Source organism: Stegastes partitus, unplaced genomic scaffold, assembly GCF_000690725.1.
Source record: "Stegastes partitus isolate 25-593 unplaced genomic scaffold, Stegastes_partitus-1.0.2 Scaffold765, whole genome shotgun sequence".
Lineage (NCBI taxonomy): Eukaryota > Metazoa > Chordata > Actinopteri > Pomacentridae > Stegastes > Stegastes partitus.
Window position 1 is genome coordinate 180,937 of NW_007578496.1, and position 22,493 is coordinate 203,429.

Below are 22,493 nucleotides of genomic sequence, written 5' to 3' on the forward strand. Positions count from 1 at the left end.
GTGTATAGATAATGGATGGATAGTTAATACAGGGTCCATTAAAAAGCCAGGCAGTGTGATTTGTAACAATATGTTCTGCCAGATGGGGTTGACCCTCATAAAGACAAAGTGTAAGCGAAGATCTTGTAATGGCTTAAACAAGCAGAAGGTTACTAAGCCTCACTAAAATTCCCAACAGTTGTTTTGTGACACACTTCCAAAAAATGTAAAATCATCTGAAAAGTTTCTTGGCAAATTTTAATGAAGCAATCCAGCATTAGCACCTTCTGTCAAAGAACGATGGTGTGAGGCTGTAATTAAGAGTAATGTTTCACTCTGCGGGCTGAAGTGGCGAAACTGGCAAAATACAAGCCCTGTGTTTACTGTTGAGCTGTTTCCCTGGAACTCTGTTTTGGGTTTGGAGTGTGCAGGCATGTGCATTAATGTGTGACAGACCTGCCCTCGTGCTGTATGTTGCTGGACAAGAAAAAACAAACAGATTTTTTGTCTCGTGCACAGATCATCAACTGACCTGTTTGCGCTGCTCAGAGGCAGTAAACAAGCTTCCTGGCAGTGTCCTTGGCCTCATTAGTAAAGCGGCTGTCACCCTTGCCAATTAATCTAAACCGATGTACTTGTAGAGAACCACAGCTTTCTGTAAAGCACCATTTACCAAACCATTACGCGGAGTGTAAAAGTGTTAATGAGATGAGTTTTTATCCAAATGTGTTCACAAGACAGAATGAGCATAATAATAATCAGATTTATATGGGTATTTCATGAGAACATGAACCCTTCCATGTCTGACAGCTTGACATCCAGTATTCAAATAAAGAGGTTAGATTTCAAAATTCTAAATAGACTTATCGCAGCATGTGGTTCACCTCAAGTTCATCATTCTGTTTCCAAAATGTACATTTGCATAAATATTATCATCTCTGCAAGTTTCTTATATAACCATTGTCTTACAGTAAACACACACACACACACTGTTAAAGCCAAACTTTCTTTACTCAGATCACTGTTTACTGGAATACACACCATCCACCCCTGAGCTGCCTGTGCCGGTGAAGGTGTCAAACAGCAACACAACAGCCGAACACGCACTCAGACACGACGACAACCGCGAGCACGCTTTGCACCCAACGAACACATTCGTTCAAAGCGCACACACTCGGCCAAAGAGAGAAGTGCACATATGCAAATGCAGTGAAAAAGCAGAAGGAGCTCACTGTGGTTTCAGATCGATGATGTTTGTATTTAACAAAGCTTAAAATTAGAGCGAGAGAGAGGGTGAGGGGTGCAGAAAAAGAGTGACAGAAGAGATTACGGTGAAAGAGTGAGACAGAAAGGAATAGAAGAGCTCGGTAAGTCGACAGAGACACACAGAAGTTACATAAGTGAGGTAATTGTGCTTATAAGTGTGGGTTTGCCACATAACTTACCTTTAGCTCAACATACCTGTGTATATATGTGTGTGTGTGTGGGGGGGCTACCTAATACAGCAGGACTTACTCCTTCCACACACACTGGCTGGTATAGGCCACAAAAAGTGTGTGGGAGTAAGTAGACAAAATGTGTTTATGTGCGCGTAAAGGGTTATAGCTTCAAATTGTTGCACTTGTGCTAATGGCTGACCATGTGCGGATGTGAGAATGATAACAGATAATACAGAGATGAGACATTGTTTGCGACACGAAAAGAAAATTCAAAGAACTGACACCAGACAAGCGATCAGAAACTCAGCGCAGTGGAACGGTGTAGGTAATGTGTGAGCGCGTGCATTTAGTGCGTCAGAGTGTGTTCTGTAGTCGGTACATGATGAAGGAAACAACAGGTTTATATAACAACTCCCTCCCTTTGTGGACGAAGATGAGAAGAAAGGACCATGAGAGGAACGATGCTCATAGACAGACAGATAGAGGCGGAAGATGGAGCACAGAGAGACAAAATGAGGGGGATAGTGAAAATACAGAGAGAGAAAATAGGAACATAAAGAATATCTTTTGGAATATAGGATGCATTAGAGATAAACAAGGGTATTTTTTAAATAAACAGCTAGAATTGTAAGAGAAACCGGTTTTAGAGACACACAAGGAAGAGACAAACCTGCCTTTTTCTGCATTCATCAGATTCAGGTTTATTAAATGAATTAATTTTTCTCATCAGCTGTTGTAAATACTTCTCAACAAACCTCCAGAAAACAGGCCTACAGTTGGTGCATAGACATGTTAGCTCATTAAACTCAGGTCGCTGCTCTGGTTAACTGCTATGAGACCCATCATTAATGCTATTAGTTCCCAAACTTTTCAGCTTCCGACCCCCAAAATAATGTTGCCAGAGATTCACAAACCCCACTATCATCCCTGGAGGTGCTTGGAGCATACAAATTAATTTGTTGCTGTCGAGTGCAATCTTACATTCTAGGATTTTGTACTGTCATTTCACATTCAACTCATCAAATCAGATGGATGGGCACGATCCGTGGAGCACCTTGGAGTCTGATTTAGGAAAAAAAAAAAAAGACAACAGCCTCCATATATGATTGCACTCTAGTGTTGTAGCCAGACCATTCTGGCTGCACCTTACTACTACTCTGCTGTGGTTAAGAAAACAATTTAGTAGTGAATCAAACCAGTTACAATTCTATTTAGTGGAGCTTAGCCCAGGACACAGCAGTGGTGTCCCCGCAAAATAGTTACAGAGGTACTGTTTTGGTGGAACCTTTGTGCACTGCCATGAAAATGGATCATCTCCTTAAAACAACAACAACAACAAAAGTTTTGTTTTGTGTTTTTCTAAATGAAAATTTAAATCCCCAGCAAAGCATGGCATATGGAGAGAGGTAGGGTACCAGCCTGAGGTTCTTGTTTTTCCCCAGTTTCCACAAAATAACACTGCTGTACAACTAAACTGCATTTATTTTGCAATTACTTTTTGCAAGAATGTATTTTCTTTCAGATTACATTTGTAATGAATCAAAATTCTATTTTCCAATCAATGTATCTTTGATTTATTTGATTATTATTTGTTTATTTTATTGCTCTACTATCCTTTTCAGCCAACTAATGATAGTGGGCGGGACCCGTCACCCTGGTAACCCAAAACATGGAGGAAAAGCTTTAAATATGTCATGATTTATCCCAAACCATGACGTTTTTTCCTAATGGTAACCAAGTAATCATGGTGCCTAACAGTGACGTGTGGTGAGGTTCATGGCTGGTGAGGCACTGACTTCATCAGAATCAGACTTACAAATATATGCACTCTACACAGGAGCATATTTGCCATTTGATTGGCAGGAGTTTATGAGTTATGTTTCATATCTGCATTCTCTACACATACGAGCTGTAGCCTACAAAACGCATGATTCTTTTCTTTTTTTTTTTAAGTTATTGCGGTCTTACCTTTGCCTTTAAATGAAGTCCATGCTCTGCTCCTTCTGGACAAATATATCCGTTACTTTTTTGTAAAAGTCTCCTTGTCTTCCTTCGCTGCACTTGACCTGCTAACTGTATATCATACCTAGTCTAGCTTGCTGTCACTTACTCTGTAGCCACGGAGTCACAAGAAGCATGTCTGGGATCAGAGCGCCCCCTGCCATGAGGCAAGAGAACTGCCTGCCTCACCTGGAACCTCTTCTCAGCCGTTTATGATCGCTCAGAGCACGGAACACGTTACACACATACAGTTGGTAACAAAAAACACTGTACATTATGATATACATCAGCTGAACTATGGACAATCAGTTCATATATTAAATGTGTTTGAAACATGTTATTGGCGACATCCAGACAGCAGCACGCTGTCACTGCAGGCAGCCAGCAGAGGTAGTGAGGGATTGTGCAATCCAAGGTGAGGCTCAACTTGCTGCTGTCTCACTGACTTCTCTTCCAAGCATTTGAATGGGTAATTGCAAAAATTCAGTGATTTTGAATTTAAAAATCATCAAACTTGATGAGGCTAAATGAAAAAATAAATACTTTATAGTACAAATCACTGGATAAATATAACCATTTAAATTATTTTATCATATATTTTTTTTCTTTCCGTGATGTCAAGTGAGGCTCTACCTCACCTGCCTCCCCTGACCACACGTCACTGGTGCCTAGCCTCCAACAAGCATCCGACATGTAAAAATGTCTATCAATGTGTGAAACTTCCTGAAACCTAACCATGTAGTTTTGGTCCCAGAAAATCACTGAAAACCAAAACTAAACAATGACAGAAAACAAAACGTAAGTCTGTGACTGATGGTCTCCAGTACAGCATGGGACGCTAATCCTCGTATTCTGAGTGAAAGTCAATCTCCAATTAACGCCTCCAACCTCCACTTCCGCCTCCTAACGATGATTTTGTGGCCCTTTAAACTGGCCACCTTTCTTAACACATCAAACTGTTCATTTCAAAGCAAAATTATGTCCCTGTCAAAATAAAATAAAATGCGGTTAAGTTGTATGGTAACATGATTTTGTGAGACAGGATTTCTTGTACTGAAGGCGAATTTGAAAATGGTAAGATGTAGGTAGCAGAAGGGGGTAGAAAGTCGTGTGAAATGTGCTGCCAAAGGCAGGCTTACATCCGCAGTCTACATCCGATGAGTCAGACTAGTCACAATCTGTATTCATTAATTCATGCTATGTTCCACCTCTGCTGGAGTAAAGGGAAGCTACATAAAAATTAACAAAGAAAGCAAGGGAAGAAAAAAAAAGAACAGGTAATCTGTGTGGTGCAAATTAATGAAAGAAAAAAATCAAAAGAGGGATGACAGCATTCCATCTTGTTAGGTGAACTGCAAAACAAAACAAAAGAAAGTAACTTAACTTCCTATGAAACTGCAATACAAAGACAGCAACACCTTCACTCCCAGTGTACCTAAAGCCAGACTCACATGACACGAGTTTTAAAATCCTAACTTGACAGATAGACAAAGGTAGATTCTTCTCTATAATCTCAGACATGCACACACTACATCACACACTACAGGATATTGTGAAGGTGCCAGAGAGGGTCATCAGGGAGTAAAAGCACCACCTCATGTGATCTCATGGGAAAGCAGATGTAAACAAAATGGAGACTGTGGTGCAACAACTTGCTGTAATGCCGTAAAATTTGCAGTGTGAAAGCAACAAAACGAGAAGACCAAACCAGTCTGGAAGAGAAAATGAGTCTGTGAGCAGTTCAGGAGGTTTGAGATTCTATCTTTGAAGCCCTGACCTTACTAAACGTAGTGGGCTGAACAGTGACAAGGAAACATGAAGACAACGAGCAACCATCAAGAGATACAGAAAAACCCACTGCTGCTCGAGCAAGTGTTTCACATAAGGATAAAAAGAGCTTAAATCACAGCAGCCGACACTGACAGGTCAGTTGCACTCGTCAACCAAGGTGTAATAATTGCTGCAGCTCGATTGGAGCATGGGACTGAACAACAGTCCAATCAGCCATTAGGAAAGAACCGAGGGCTCGAGCTCCGGGTCAGTCAACCGGGATGACAAGCAGGATGTAATGCACAGGAACCATCACAGGCCTGCTCATGCCAATTTCTATACATCAGACAGGGTCAGGAGGAGTTCACCACAAGGAGGAAGATACAAGGCCACCCAGGGCTGTAACAATTGATTTATTGATTTCTGGAAATCATTTCTCGCCCTCTCCGTTATTGTCTTGCGACCTTTACTTCGACACCACTGAGTTAGCCTACTTAGCCGCAGGCCTGCGTAGGCAACACCAGACTTTCTGCTGCTATCACAAAGTCTGTTGTTTAAAAAGGTCTTTTACAGTAAAGTGCAAAAACAGAAAGACTGAGAGTGAAAGTGACAGTTGGAACGTAGGGAAATATCCTAACGGGTGATATTATTGAAGAAATTAGAGCAGTTTGAATAATGGAGAAAGCAGAGGTGTGACAAATAAAGTTAACAAAGCTTCCTTTTAGCCTATAAATCGTTAATGTAATCAGTTACACCCGTGTTAGGAAACTTCAGCTATAGGAGGCTTTTTAATCTCTGCCTCTTCTGTGATTTACTGCTCGCTGTGATATTACCGCTAGACACTGCAACATGGTGAGTGTATGAAATGCTCAGAGGACCTCTGACATTTAGCATTTTAGATTATGCAAACATATTATTGTAAAAGTTCAGTGGCAGCAGGTTGTCTGAACGTGTCTAATAATAAGAAGAACAAGGAAAAATGTTAGCTGCAGCTCTAGTAGATTCATGATTATAGCCACGCTGTTTCTTTTAGTGGCGCAAAACTTTAGTTTATGACCAGACACCTGCAACACAGCTGACATTCCCACTAGCTTCTGCTGTATTTTGTCTCCTGGACATTTGTTAGAATGCTAGCATTTCAAACTAAAATGCATGGAAAACATCTCAACAGTTTAGCATTGCTACTGTTTAGATGTGATGGTGGTAAAAAATTTAGCTCAAAGCATGTCCCCATAATTTGCATTATAAAAGGAAGGAATGTGCTATTTTCGCTCGTTTTGATTTAACCTCTGGACAGCATGAACCAGGATTGTACCAGCTGACATAAAGACTAATGTCAAAAGTCTCCCCATTTTTTCCTAATAAATGCTCTGAGGTCGTTCTGTTAAGCAAAGTGGGTTAGTGAGGTATGTTGAGCTCAAAATCAGAGTTTTGTCATGAAGTCGGCCTTCTTTTAGCCTGGCTAGATCGCCACGGTAACTGATGCTGCACAGCTAACCTGCTGAGGTACAGATCCTCCACTGAGGAAATATGTTATATCTGCAAATCTGTGCGTTACTAATATCACTGAACGAAACTGTGTAGCGCAAACTGTACACATTGCGTTGCCATGGGAACCTACATGCATTTAGTTGTTGTTGTGGAAAATGCATAAATGTGTCGCTGTTTGCTGCCAAGTCCGGTATTGCAGCTAGCAGAAAATTCATTCATTTACTGGTATTTATTACAGAGAACATTCAATCAGTAGCATTAATTTCCCTTTGATCTGACCAAAGCTAAAGTGATTTTCATGTAACCTTAATTATAAGGCAGCGTCGGTTCTAAATTCCTCATTGTGTTAAAATGTATGAAGTTTGAAGTCCATCAGCTATAATGTGCAGCTGTCACGTTTGAATTAAGGGGCTGCATTAAGAGTGCACTCAGGGGTAAAACACATATATTAACTTACACAATTAACAGTTTTCTACCACCATTCCTCTCTTGCAGTAGCAGCACTTAACTATAAAAAATGTAATATCATTCAAATCTCCCAACAAAGTTGGTATATTTTTTGCTATTATTATTTTCTCTATTTGTTCCAGTTATGCATAACGTACCAAATATTGCCACCTCCTGAAAACATTACACATCGCAGTTTATTTACTACATTTCTTGTGACATTTGAAAAGTTTGTTTCAAATTAGTTAATTAATTATTTTAAAATTTTAATGTCAAAGTATGTGTTGATGTCAGTTTGGTGGCGTGAACGCAAATTCAGTAGCGACAGGTTAGCTCCAATTTGGCAAATCAACAAAATGGAGATGTGACAATTCCAGTAGATCATTCAAAAGAAACAAAAAAAAGATCACTTTGCTGTGGTTTAATGGCCATCGCACTTGTGACAAACCCAGCTTTCATCAGCCATATATCCAAGCTGTATGGCCTCTATAGAAGCTCTTCCTATTTCAGTAGTACCTGGGGAAAAGTTACATCAGATCCTGTGGTTTGATGTCACTGAAGGAGATATAACACGTGAAATGATGAGTCACAGTCTGTACATACACTAATTCAGGTACTTATGGGGGACATGCTTGTGTCACTACCAGAGTCTCTCGATGCCTGTCACCATTGCAAATTACTTTACAGTCGAGACAGTTATGTAAAAATACTTCTAATATCAGAGGTTAAGTGAATGATCGAGGTAAGAGAAAGTGGAAAAAAGGTTAAAAAAAAAAAAAAGGGATTTGAGCTGGTTTGCAAATCTACAGTAAATTTTGTATTGACGAGAGCGGGCCGAGCTGCACACAGTTATCTGCCCTGCAGCTAAATCAATCTCATCTAGGTCATTCACTGCCAGCTGACTGTGTGTGAGCATATGTGTGGACTGCATAGACCAGCTCAAAGTATGGTTGTTGTGACATTACAGGCTGTAGCTTTAAAACAGGTGGGGGATACTGTATGAGTTGTTAATGAATATGCTTGCATTGCTTTCAATTATGTGCTGCATGTAAATGAAGAATATGTCGCTGTTGACCACGCTCGCCTGTCGTTGCCTTCACACCTGCTCCTGCATCGTATATTCATCCCTCTGCATTTATTACGTCGAGAGGAGCAGGTGCTTAGCGTTTCTTTCCTCCTTTCTTTCTTTTTTTTTTTGAAAGCTCCACATTTGCTGATCAAATGACTCCGGAAGTCGTAATTGATGGGTTTCATTCCAAAAATACCTTTGAAATGTATCTCGGAAAACTTTGTGACATGAAACGCGTCCAACAATCGCAGATGATGATCCTTCGAAATCCCTTTGAAAGCAAAAGTCTTAGGATGAGTCAGAACTCAACAACTGTGCTGGTTTTCAATGCCAGCACTCAGACTCTAAGAGTAGAGTGGCTGCGTGTGTTTTTTCCCTTCCCCAAATGTTTATATCTCCTTTTGGAAGCGAACACTTCAGCTTCAGATATTGAGAATCATTCCTTGTGTTTACTGTTGACTGTATATGTAAGAAATGATGTTTTCTCTTTCTTTCCTGCTGCTCCACATACTGGACTTACATAACTGGCTCCATATAAAACTTAATGTTAGAATGGCGCATACTGAATGTTTCTAACGATCAATAGGAACGCAGTTTGACACAACACATGTCAAATGAGCTTGTTTTTCAAATTTGACGTCCTTGTAGAAGTTGTTTGTCAGCTTCTGACAAGGAATGGTTCAGACTGTAATAATCTTAAGGATTTGTCTCCATCTGAATGACAATTTGTTCTCGACATTCAAAGTGAAAAACATGAACGCAGTTTCATTTGAAGGCAGAGTTGACGTATATATTCTATGGCATAATGTACTATAAATTCATCCGCAGATTTTATCGTATTGTTTACACACATCATTGTGGATAATATTATGACAATGAACCAAAACCACATGGTGATATTGAATTCTATATGATGAACCACTGTAAAATCTTTTTTCTGTCAATTTTTTTTACCCACTTTGGGTTCATTTTTGAGGCAATAATAAAGTCCTGCACCTCGATAGAAAAAGAACAATCATACTGGAAGAAATGGGGCTTTACGTTCCATAGCTATTTCACAATTATACATTTTTACTACCTCTACATACCTTTTTAAAACTTTTTTTTACAATACAAAGATGCTTCACCATGCTGACTATCTAACTTTCTCCTCTGTATACTATTTTTGAGCCTTTCTGTATTTATTAGTTCCGATATGTGTAATTTTTCTTTCAGTATCATTTGTCATCACATCTCTTACATTATATTTCAGCCAAAAAGTCCCAGAATTTCGGGCACAGAATTATTTAGCTTGTAATCAAATTTAGTTGTTAAAAGCAATTTATTTATTTTTTCAACAAGACATGTAGACTAAAATGATTTCGCTGAAATATCATGATTTTAAGTGTAGATTTCATTAATCTTACTGAAAGAACTGCATGTCGCAGATGATAAGTTCAAGGACCATTTAAAGCTGAACATCCAATGACTCTTTTTGTTTTCACAGTTACTGACTCTGACAAGTTTGGGGTTCAAAACATTAAAGTATAGGTTTACAATTCTTCACGTGTATCTAAAACAACACTGGCATTCACACACATTAAAACAGCGATAACAGAAATAAACCTTAGTGTAAATATCAACATGTTGGCAATGATTTAAAAAAAACTTGGAAAAGGTCTTCTGTTCCTTAGAAGACACGGTGAAGCCTGTCGATTTGCCAGTCAGATATTCCTAAGTGCCTCAGTAGAAGGCAACTGAACTTCTTTTTTGGTTTTTGAAGATATTTCACCTCTTATCCACGAGGTCTGCTCAGTTCTTGGGTGAGAGGTGATACGCCTTCAAAAACCAGAAATGAAGTTCAGTTGCTTGTACTGAAGCACTTAGAATGACCACGACCCGGATTACTGGGAATCCACACAGACATGTGTCTATTCAGGTATTTTATTTCACGGGTTGCCCCAAAACTCATTTATTCAATAAGCAGTTTTTCCACCAAATTTTCTCGCAAATTTAGGCCACTACCAATATTGCACACACTGTAAATCATTGCAAGTTCATTCAGCTTAGAATTATTGTGCTACCTTAAAAATGTAATTTTGATTACTTCAACAATCTTGTGAGTTGTGAAAGGCTAAAAGTAGTTGAGTTATATGAACTGAACCTTAGAAAACAAGCTCAGTATGTTTAATACATTAAGCTGAATCAACCAGTCACATACACATGTTACAGACAATCTTTCCTTCAACATATATTTAGAGAGTTTCTTCTTAGTGAACATTAGGAAACTTAGTCTCCAGATGCTTCATATAAACTTGATATAATGAGTAGAATGAACTCAACTTTAACTTCATTCAACGACCTAATTTTCAAGTTCTGAAGCATCCATTTCTATACACCGCTTAATCCTCATTTGGGTCGCGGGGGGCTGGAGTCTATCCCAGCTGACTTAGGGCAAAGGCAGGGGACACCCTGGACAGGTCACCAGTCTATCACAGGGCTACACTTAGAGACAGACAACCAAGCACACTCACATTCACACCTACGGACAATTTAGAATCACCAATTAACCTCAGCATGTTTTTGGACTGTGTGGGAGGAAGCCGGAGAACCCAGAGAGAACCCACGCTGCACGGGGAGAACATGCAAACTCCACGCAGAAAGATCCCGGTGCCCCCACCGGGATGCGAACCAGCGACCTTCTTGCTGCGAGGCAACAGTGCTACCAACAATTCAGATTTATATATATTTCTGTTTTTAAAAAATATATTTTATATTTGCATTACATTTGATGTACTCTTTAAATTGCACTTTTAAAAAAATCATATATTATAACATAAATGTCATGAAAAAGTAAATTAAAGCTCTCTTTCTCATTAAGTTCATTTAGAAAGAAAATTGGCAAAACTTTTAGACTAACATTATGTAACACAGATTTTTATTTATTTATTTATTTATTTATTTTACAGAACTGGCTATTTAAAATCACAATATTATAGTCAGTCTCTTTCTATAGGCTGCTTTTTTTAAATTTTTTTTTTTAAGCCTAGAGGCCTCCATATTGCCAAAAATTGCACTGTTTTTTTTAGACATCATATCATAAACGTCATGGAAAAGTACGTTAAAGCTCTCTGTCTTTCATTAAATTCATTTATCCAGAAATTGGCAAAACGTTTAGATTTACATTATGTAAAGCAGAAATAATGCTTTATTTTTTAAAAAATATTTATTTATTTATTCCAATATTAGAATCAGCCTCTTTCTCTTTTAGACTAGATGACTCCTTACTGTCCAATAAGACAAAAAATCAGAAAGCAATGACTACATTTTCAGATGAACGTTTTCTATTTTCATGACCTTTGATGAACTCCTTAAATTGCACCCTTTCTGCTGAAAGTGTCAGAGACCAACACGCTTTTATTCTTCTAATATAACACTTATGGCATCAGAAATGTCATGGACAAGCCGGTTAAAGCTCTCTCTCTCTCCCTCTGCCTCCCTACCCCCCCCTCTCTCTCGCTCTCTCTCCCTCCCTCCCTCTTCTCTCTCTCTCTCCTCTCTCACTCTCTCTCTCTCCCTCCCTCTTCTCTCTCTCTCTCTCTCTCTCTCAGCTGCAGTTGAGCTTTCAGAAGAAAAAGGAGGAAGCGGAGTGAAGGCAGAGCAGCGGCGCTCCGTCAACTCAGCAGCAGGACGACACTCCGAAACAGCCTCACACACACACACCCACAAAAACAAAGCAAACAAACTAGCAGAAACTAACCTGAACCCGTTTTAAAACTCCTCCGCTCCGGAAAGAAAAAAACGCTCCAGAGAAGCGCTTTTTTTTCCCTCCACCTTTTTTTTTTTTGTTTTGTTTTTTTTCCACCCCTCTTCTTCTTCTTCTTCTTCTTGTGACACCGACAACAGGTGAGCTCAACCGGGCGGACCGGGCATCATGGCAGACTCGGCGGGAAACAACAGCGACGGCGAGGACGGACCCCGCGAGCCCATGCGGGGCTTCGCGCGCCAGGGAGCTCTCCGGCAGAAGAACGTGCACGAGGTGAAGGACCACAAATTCATCGCGCGCTTCTTCAAGCAGCCCACCTTCTGCAGCCACTGCACCGACTTCATCTGGTGAGCTCAGCCGGGTCACTGCATGCGCTGTTGCAGGATTAAAAAATGCACAGATGCCAAAATATACTCTATAGCTTGTTTAAATAATATATGTTGTTGTTTTTTTGTAAGTTCAGGCATGGGTGTGTGCACCAGTTCAAAGTTGGGATGCACAAAGCAGGAAACTACAGGTTAAATTGAGCTTAGTGCACAGAGATGAAGCCCACTAATATGAAATAAACCCCCACAAAATGGCAGTGGACTCCAGCGTTTGATAGTATTACATCATTAAGTTATACAGCCTGAATAAACAAAGTGGGAGGGTTGCAGTTTCCTCGGAAATAAACATCGATTTCAAGCTTTATTCTGGTACTTGTTGATACTATATGTGTCAGGTAGGGCAGGAGGGAAGACTCAGAAATATGTGGGCCGCACCAGAGAGGAAGGAATGGCAGCAGACCATTGTTTGATGGTATTAAGTAGGCAGAGGAAACTGAGAGGCTGAGAGGAAATAAAGCATGTTCTCCAAAAGCAAAAAGCAATGAACGGCAGCCAGCGGAGCTAACCTGAGTGGTAACATGAAGTGTTTCAAACGCTGACACTAGCTTTTTCCGCCTCCTCCAGCTCCTTCTCCTCCTCCTCCTCCTCCTCCACCTCCCTCCTTCCTTCCTTCCTCTCCTCTCACCTGTGCAGACATGTCACCTCTGCAGCCCAACTGGGATTTTTACTAGACAGTGACATGCTCACATTATTAAATGAATTTCGGGCTCCGGTTTGGCCTAATTTGTCCCGTTTATTATTATCTGCGCCGTGCACTATTCCCAAAACGGCCGTTATTAAAGTCCTGCGACAAGCTTTTTAATTTGTGAATGGCTAAATGATTTGACCTAAAAGATTGTGTTCATGAGACTGTGATGGGATGGTCTCGCTGGTTGTAAATAAACCTAAAAAGAGGAACATTGTGCACCCAGTGTAATTGTTTGACCTGTCTATCCATCTATCTGTCTATCCATCTATCTGTCTATCTGTCTATCTATCTATCTGGGTCAATAAGCTAAAGCATAATGAAAAAGTACAATAAGATCGCTGAGTGGTTCCACACCCAGAGAGATGATCTATTTGTAGGCACAATATGAAAATGAGCTGGGCTGAGTGTGTGCTCATGCATGTGTGTGTGTGTGTGCACCTGCAGGCATCCCAGCAATCCCCATACCATTGACTAGGTGTGGTTGACCATTTTTGCCCTGGGGCAGCTTTACAACAAAACAGTATGTTAGAGTGTTGACTAGGTGTTAGCCTAAGTTGCCTCATGCACTTCGCTGTTTACACAATAATCAAATGACCTCCCTGCTTCAGTAGGTATGTGCTGGTTTGTGTGCATGACTTTAATTTGCGCTTTTGGATGGACAACTTTCATGCAACATAAAAATGGCGACATTTTGAATTGGCCTCTATGCAAATATCTTCAGAGGGAACTCTCATTTGTGTGTGTGCATGTACAGTTTTTAACTCTGTGTGTGTTCTCTCCACAGGGGTTTTGGCAAGCAGGGATTCCAGTGTCAAGGTAGGTCGACCACATGTGCATATACACATACACACTAGTTGGTGGTGCTTCATGTTTAATGATCAAATGTCAACTTTATTCCCTCGACTTTCTTTTTTCTTGTCTTCCCACTGAGTGAATACATTCTGATGAATAAAAGCAATGGACAATAGCAGCTTTGACCTCTTGCAATATACTGGATGGGTTATTGTTAAACACCAGAGGACATTCTGTGTCTTTGTTAAAGACAGTGGAAGTTGTTGGGTAAATACAGCTGTGGATTTAGCTTTTCCCATGAACAGAGTTTACCAGACGTGCCAGATGGTTTGTTACACAGAACCATCTGAGAAGTCGTCCGAAGAAACTGTTTAGAAAAGGGTAGGCACTTTCAAAAAAAAATACTTGGCAGGTGATTAGATGAATCATCTGTCTATCGCTGTCTACTACGGACTACGTCAAACCTAAAACACGCCTGTAGCTGCCAGTGGGTCCTCACAGGACGCAGGGTCGATCCGACCAACAATGCATCGGTCGCAAGCACGTAGCTTGAAGCCTGAAATGATGAATTCTTGTGATCGTGATCTCGCGAATCTCATGAGAATCCAGTTGCCTCACGAGGTATGAATAGAACTATCTAGTAAAATGTTTCCGCCTTCGTCAGAAATGAGTGGGGGAAAAAGTATATTTGGCAAAAGATATATTTTGCAACTGAGGCTGGAAGTCTGTAAGTGGAGGCAGGACTTTTGTGATTAATTCATCGAGTGAACCATCCTGTAGGTGTAGGTACACTTATGGACAGCAGGAAGGTGACCAAGGCTTAGGAAATACATAAATATCCTATTTATTATGCCTAGAGACTCTGAAACACTCCCAGCTGAATCATCAAAAGGCATTTCCTCTTAAAGAAGTTAAACATGTAAATTTAAACTGATGGGCGTTTTTCACAGCAGATGTTTTCACTTGTCATAGTGGGGAAAGCAAACATGACAACATTAGCAATGTTTCTGTTCTAGAATAGAACAGAATAAAACTTTATTGATGCCTTCGGTGTAAACCTCAGGGAGATTGTTATACTAGAAAAACAACACAACACCAACACAACATCAGCAACAACAGTAAATATTCAACAATAGTAATAATAATAATAATAATAATAACGGGCTGCAAGGTGGCGCAGTTGGTAGCACTGTTGCCTCGCAGCAAGAAGGTTGCCGGTTGGCGTCCCGGTGGGGGCACCGGAATCTTTCTGCGTGGAGTTTGCATGTTCTCTCCGTGCAGCGTGGGTTCTCTCCAGGTTCTCCGGCTTCCTACCACACAGTCCAAAAACATGTTGAGGTTAACTGGTGATTCTAAATTGTCCGTAGGTGTGAATGTGAGTGTGCTTGGTTGTCTGTCTCTAAGTGTGGCCCTGTGATAGACTGGTGACCTGTCCAGGGTGTCCCCTGCCTTCGCCCTAAGTCGGCTGGGATAGGCTCCAGCCCCCCCGCGACCCTAATGAGGATTAAGCGGTATATAGAAAATGGATGGATAATAATAACACTGGATACAGAAACAAAATTCACCAAAGTGCCTAAATATTGCACACAGTCCAGTGATAGAGCATGATGCTCTATCTCACCCCAATGTCCTCACCCCTCACTCTCTATCCAGGTGTCTCAGCCAAACATCGATAAGTGAGCAAGCAAATGCTGTGTTATGAGGCTTAAAATCGCCTCCCAGCTCTCCTAATGGAGGATAAAGTAAAAAGTTCTGTTTTTTGGATCATTTAGATAATATATTTTTGATTGTGTGGTTAAAAAACAAATAAAGTTCATGAGTACTAAAGTACTCGGTGTCATTTGATGCACCACACTCACTGAGAAACTTGTTCTCCAAGACTATACGCTTCCTATTTAAAGGGAATAACACAACCCTACAGCATTAGTTTACTATCAGATATTTTATTTGTGTCTCCAGCTAAACATCACTAATTGTATTTTTTGAATAAATGCAAAAATCTGTACCCTCTTCCTACAATCAATATTTTGTCCATCATTGTCCTCCGTACTGTACAGTAGAGACAGATTCAGCATCAGCTGCCACAGGAAGCGACATAACCAGAAACATGACAAAAATGTGGAGGTGCTTTTGGCATTTGTATTTTTATATATTTTTTTTTTCAATTTGCTTGAAGTCTGTTTTTTTTTTTTCTCCACTGTATTAACAGCCAACTGGATGCTCAAGGATTTTCACGTCTCCTAGCAACAGTGAAACATTCGGATGTAACCCTCTATATGCTGTGGGATGGAAGAGGTGCTTTTCAACACAGCAGGGGTTTGGCTGGTAATTAGCCCGTGTATATATGTAATGGGTCAATAGTGTCCTTTAGGGCAGGAGGCATCCGTTGCACAGTAGGGGTCCTCAGTGTCTCTGGAGAGGAAGGGGCGGGTGGTAGGTGTGTGTGTTGCAGGCACCTATGCACCCTTATATCCTAGAACTGGGGCATGGATGGAGGAAAAATGAAAGTATTTCACGTCTGGAATTACAAATCCTCCTATCGGCGCCACAAAATCTGTGTGATTGAGTGAGTGACTTAGCAACAGTTTGCTCCATCAGGTGTGTGTGTTTGGTTGTTTGTTGGTCTTCGAGCCATTTGTCCGGCTGGAGCAGAGTATCACTTCCCCAGAGCTCGGGGAGAAAGAGGATTCCTCTGCAAGGTCTCACACACACATACGAGGAGTATTTGGATGCGCTTTGCCTCTTGGCTTTACTTAGTTGTTTGACAGTCACATAGTTGTCAAAGAACTGCATGGAGGGTGTTTGTGTGATTCCAGCGAGATACATGTTGGTGGTCTGTTTTTATTGGTATTGTAAGAAACCCAAAAGAAGAAATGGCATTTATGTCTTTCAAAGATCTGGCAGTCTGTGTATAAAACAGTGGCATCAGTGTCCTTCATAGTGAGGATGGACTGATGGGACACAAGCAACCTGAAAAAGATCCCGTCTCTCTCTTGCCACATTTGACTGATCACTCTGATTTTTCTTTTCCCTTTTGTTACATTTTCAACCGCTTCTTTCTTACCTAATGTTTGTAGTATCACAGTTTTAAAGCTCCGACCTTCTGCCCCTTCGATTTTGACTGCAAGTGTTGGTGATTCAGAAGCGGAAGATTATTTTAGCATCTCTGGCCTAAATGTTTTGTATCCGAGCCTTCCTGATGCAACGGAGGTCATAATGATCATATTGTTACTGTCTCTAAATGATGAGTAGGGCTGATGTAACCAAATGCAGGATGAAAATTGACGAGCCGGAAAGCGGATGCTTATTAGTTCGGCAAAATGTTCAGCAGAAGCTTTTGACACTGACATTTTCCCCTCTTTGTCTTCATTCTGCCTTGTCATGACAGAAAAAGGGGAAGTCAGATTTGAATCTGCAACACTAATAAGATATTTTAGTCAATTACATTCAGCTGCGAGTTACAGGGCTTTCCACTGAAAACCAAATAGTTTATGATAAAAGGCGTTTTACTGTCTCCATCCACAGCTGTAGCAGCCCACTTTGCTTTATTTTAACCTTTAAAATCTCTTGTGGAAATGACACGCAGACTTTTAGAAAGACTATGTCAGAGACACTGTCTTCTTAACACAGAGAACAAGGGGTTTTAAATGGAGAACTCACTGAACAGCAGCTTGTGATCAGTGTCAGAGAGCAGCAAAGCCAAGAAGGATGTGGCGGAGAGTTTTTTTTATTCTCTTCAAACAATATCAGATGGTGCTTACAGATAGTCAGCCCATGTGATGAACATAACTTTTCTTCTGCCAGAGCAAACTTGAATGAAAGTTTTTTTTTTTTTTTTTAGTCGCTCAACCTTTGACCGAGTTGGATTTTTGGAAATACTTTCTTTCACTCATCATCCAAAACTGCTGTTACGAGAGTCTGCTGTAACAGTTAACAGTTTAACCCTCCAACCCTCAAGCAGTTTCCGGGTGTTTTCTTTTTGCTTTTGTCAAAGTTTTACTCACTGTCATATTTTTATTTATTTTATTTTATTTTATTTTTTGTGTGTTTTAAAACACAGTTATAAGTAGAGAAAACTCAAAAATGCCTTAGTGCAATACAAAGCTATATATTTCATAAAACATAAAAAAAGAAAGTTTAACTTCTTTAATTATTTTTTAAAAAGGAAGTGGGGAAAAAAAATACAATCAGCATGTTCAGCATTTTTCCAAGTGCCCACCGGTGTTAACATTACTAGGAAGAAATGAGACTCTAATGCTGTAGATATTTTTACTAGTTCACTGTTTGATTTGTTTCTGTACTTGTCTCATGTCTGCAAAAAAGGTCAGATTTTTTTTTTGTCATGTGACTGTTGGTCGCAGTTGAGTCACTTATGGCTCTCCGGCTGCACTGAGAAGCTGAGAATTTTCTTATTTTTTATTTTTTTTGGTAAAGCAAACTGTTTATTTTTGGCCACTTTTAAATGAGACATATAGCATATTGGTTTTAATGTAATATCACAATTTGAGGCTTAATTTTGGTTAGGTTTCCCATTGGAATGTCACAGATTATTACCTCAAGGACTTATGAAAAATGTTTGATGATTCTTTCTGTTTTTACAACTTCAGGCGCTGATAAATGGTTTAGAACAAAACAAGCTTTTGAAACGTGGATTTTGAGGTTCGTAGGGTTAAATATTTAAATCTCTCAAACCACTCCTGCAACATAAAATCAGTTCTCCATCTGTATGCTCAGTGTGCAATCAACCAGTGATTCTTTTCCTCAAAGATGAATCTTTTAGTTGCTAATTGATGAATTTCTTCATCAATCAGGTAAATGTTTGGTCTATAAAATGCCCATTAGTCTATCACAGAGCCTAAATCAACATCACCAACTTCATTTTGTTCAAAGACTTTCCATTTATAATCTTGCTGTCATGATTAATTAACGATCAAAATGTTAAATTACATTTCTGTCAATCAGCTAATTGTTGCAGCTGTATATGTGAATTTGTGGACCTCTAGTAACTAACAAAAGCTGACTGACACTAAAATTCACTAAAGTCAAGACTTGTTTTTGGTGAATTAAAAAAACAAAAGACAGCTTTATAGTAACACATTTCTCTCTGTACCACTCTGCATCTTTGGGAAAAATGACAACATACTCTTCATAAAGATTAAAAAACAAACAAACAAAAAAACAGCATTTCGAATGGCAGTTTGGAGGTTTGTTACCACAAATGCAATAAGTGAGCTTTGCTGGATTTTGCACAACTCAGTACAAAGTATTGCTGGTTTGAGCAGTTGACACCTCAGTGTTGTTGTCGCTGTAAACAATAAACTGTAATGCCTCAGTGGGCTTCTGTTGCTTCGTTTTCCATACACTAGAAAGAGACTGGGACTCAAAGGGCGGTAGCAAGTTGTATTATGTAATGTGGTGAATCTAAGAAGTCTCTGTGTGTGTGTGTGTCTGTGTGTGAGTTTTGAGCATATTTTATACTTCTTTGTGTTGGGCGTTTGTGTGCATGCACATGCTTCATGTTCCATTTAATGAGCTGGTGGGCACTTATTTCCTTAATGGCTGCTTGTGCAAAACTGTGTGTGCTCTAATGCCTCCACGTGATTGGCTCTGCGTGTGTGTTTATACACGTGTTCCCAAACGAGTGCGTTAATAACGAGTTGGGTTTCGGTTTGTAACAGGCTGCCGAGTGTCCTCCACCGTCTCCTCAGACTTAATGGACAAATTATCCCTTTAGAGAGCTTGAGAGGGATGGAGGGGACACTGAGTGGCAGGAAGTAGTGAGAAACATCGCGGATAGGGGACGAATTAGAGAGAACTAGACGGAGATAAACAGATGCAGGATGGAAAAGAAGGATGAGAGATGAGAAAGGGGGTGGAGGCAGAAGCGAAGGAAGACAAAGAGTAAGTGGGGGTGGAATTCATAGAGGGAAGACGGAGAGACAAAAGGGGGAGAAAGTGAGTGGGAAGGGTGTGGGAGGGAGGAGGCTTGCATATGATTTCCTTGAAAGTTGAAAGTAGCTCATGTCAAGTGCACGGGAAAACAGAAGTATATGTTACATGTCCTTTGAGAGCAACAGATTTTTAAAAAAGTGTTGCTTTTTCTGTGGCCTTAAAATGTAACATGAAACACAGAGAGACAAAAAAAGAGAAGGCTGCGCTTGATAAAGAGGAAGATGAAGAGAGGAGAGAATAAATTACTGCAAAAGGAGAGGAAATGCACACTAAGTTCTCCAATAATGTATTCATCTTCTAGCGTGCTGGATATAAAAACCTGGATGTGTACACTAACATGTTGTGCTATTGCTGCTGATGATACCATTAATTAATTCCCATTAATTGCAATGAGATCAAGAGAACTGCAACAACACTAACTGTTTCAGCAGCTGAATGTATTCTAAAAAGCGGAATAAATTAAGCGAGGCAGATGGTTGGAAATGAGTGAAAAAAAGGTATGCTGGAAATTGCACTCTTGCAGAGAAGGTAATGGACAGGGAAGAAGAGGTAGAAAAGAGGCGAGAGAGATGAGGAAGGATGAAATTGTGTAGGCACAGAGTGTAGATAGCACCTAAAACAAGCCCATGAAGGTGTTGTTTGCTGCAGCTATTAGCACTCTTCAAAAGGGAAAAAAAATCTATATATTTATAAAAAGCACCATTCAAGAGCTCTATTCAAGCCTTCCTTTGACTGATGCCGTCTTTTGTGTTCGGGTTTAACCGGGTGTCTCTGGCTTTCACCAGCAACCATCAAGCTGCTGTTGGGCACCGTGCCCACCGCTCCTCTGGACACACATAATACGTTTTTCTGCCTTTTCATGAGTCGGTTCGGGTTCAAATGAGTTAGTGAATATTTGCAAACACTGGTGTCTGTTGGCGGTGCCGAATGCAGCTCAGGTGCTTCTGCAACTCCAACCTGTGTGGGTGGGAGGGCCCCGCGATCCAAAACCTTCCTCCTACACACCAACACACACACACACACACATGCATGCACACACACGCATACAAACAAAATACATGCAAACAAACAATACGGGTTTTCATGCGTGAACACATTAAACGCTAGAAATGCTCATGTTGAAGGGTGTCGTTAAAATCCTGAAGCAAAGGAAAGTGGAAATAAAACACCTGACTGCATTTTCTTTTTTTCCTCTGCTCTTCTATGCTCTTCATTTCCAAAAAAATTCATTTGACCCACTGGTTTCGGCTTTCTACGATACCACACTCAGTCATCCTCACCCTCTAACCCCTCTTATTCAGGTTTTTGTTTATTCCCTTTTTCTCGCCTGCTTGCCTTTCCTTATCTCTGTCCGTAATTTCCTCTCCTTACCCTTCTGTTGTTCTGTTTCTCTTCTTCCTCGTGTCAATTAGTTCCCCTTCTCTCCTCCTTCCACCGTTTCTCCAACTCCCCATCTCCCTCCCTCTCTCTTTTTCTCTCTCCCCCTCTTTCTCTCAAGTGGCTGTGTGCTGGAAGCTGTGGGCTTTGATGCTTTTATAAATAGCTAAAGTGTTCCACTGAGAGCACCACCAAATGGGATGGATGGATGGATAGATGGATGGATGGGGGAGTAGAGGGGGTGGGGGTAGAGTAGGAGGGAGAGCTGAGTGTGTAGGTGTGAAGGGAGAACATTGGAAATCATCTGAAAAAAAAAAAAAAGGATTAAAAGTGACGGAGGCAGGCAGGTATTTATTGAGATAACAGAAAAACTTAATCAGTGGAGTTTTCAAGCAGCATCATAAATATTGAACTGTGTATGATTGCTTTTTCTTTAAAATAACTTTTAATTTTTGAATCTGCTGTAAGAAAAATTTTGAACAAAAGCATGAACATCACCTCACTTCCTGCCTCCTGTTGCTCTGTTTCTTCCTCTTTCTCCTTAAAGTCATCTCCCTTCCAGCATAATGCAGATTAACCACAGCCGAGCGAAATCATCCCGTGAAATCTGCAAAGACAACCTCTCCGCGAAATCGTCTTTTTTTTTTTTTTTCTTCTTCGCAAATTGCGCTTTCGATCGCACAGACGTAGTGTTTTCCAGAGCTTCTTGAACTGTTGACACTGTGGGAGTTAGACTGGAGACGCTGCTTTAGAGGCTTCTGCACCTTTACAAACACAGTGCTGGCAGGAGACAGTGAAAGGCTTTGGATATACAAGGAAGAAACAAAAAGGAAAAACCTGAACCTTTGACTCCTACAATGAGGGGATCTGGTGGCTCTGTTGTGTTGTGTGTGGGGGGCAGTTTGTTGGCATGGTTTGGGTCCAGCTTGTTCCCTTCAGAGGGAAAGGTCACTGCAAATCAAACAGAGTTGTTCTGAGTCATGAAACATGTCTCTCCAGATGTTGGTGGTCTCTTCCAGGATGAAAATGTCCACATCCACAGGGAACAAGTAATCATATGCAATGGCCTTCACAGTCACCAGATCCAAACCAAAACCCAGTGTGGAGCAGAGTTCAACACCTTACCAAGACACTTTATGTTGGTTTTTCCTTAAGTTTGTCGCCCATCTGCATTTACCATAACAAAATGAACAAATGACAATTAGCACAAAGCGTCTTTTGAACCCAGATGGGTTAAAAAATAGCAGTAGCTGTGCCTCGCAGTAGCAGCGCAGCCAACACGTTGTGAGAGTTCTTTAAGTTGGTCTCCTGATTGTTGTCAGTGAAGCGCTGACCTCATTCAAACAGCTTTTCAAGG

The 22,493-nt window shown here is 40.4% G+C and overlaps 1 protein-coding gene across 1 annotated transcript in view; it reads left to right on the forward strand.

Annotated features, from left to right (window-relative positions):
• Positions 1-1,260: 1,260 nt before the first annotated feature.
• LOC103364666 (protein kinase C beta type) overlaps positions 1,261-22,493 on the forward strand; it is a 116,330-nt gene continuing 95,097 nt past the window's right edge. Inside the window, exons 1-3 of the mRNA XM_008291859.1 lie at positions 1,261-1,346; positions 11,787-12,288; positions 13,800-13,831. Coding sequence (XP_008290081.1) covers positions 12,110-12,288; positions 13,800-13,831 — 211 coding nt within the window. The 5' untranslated portion in view covers positions 1,261-1,346; positions 11,787-12,109. The remainder of the gene's footprint in view (positions 1,347-11,786; positions 12,289-13,799; positions 13,832-22,493) is intronic.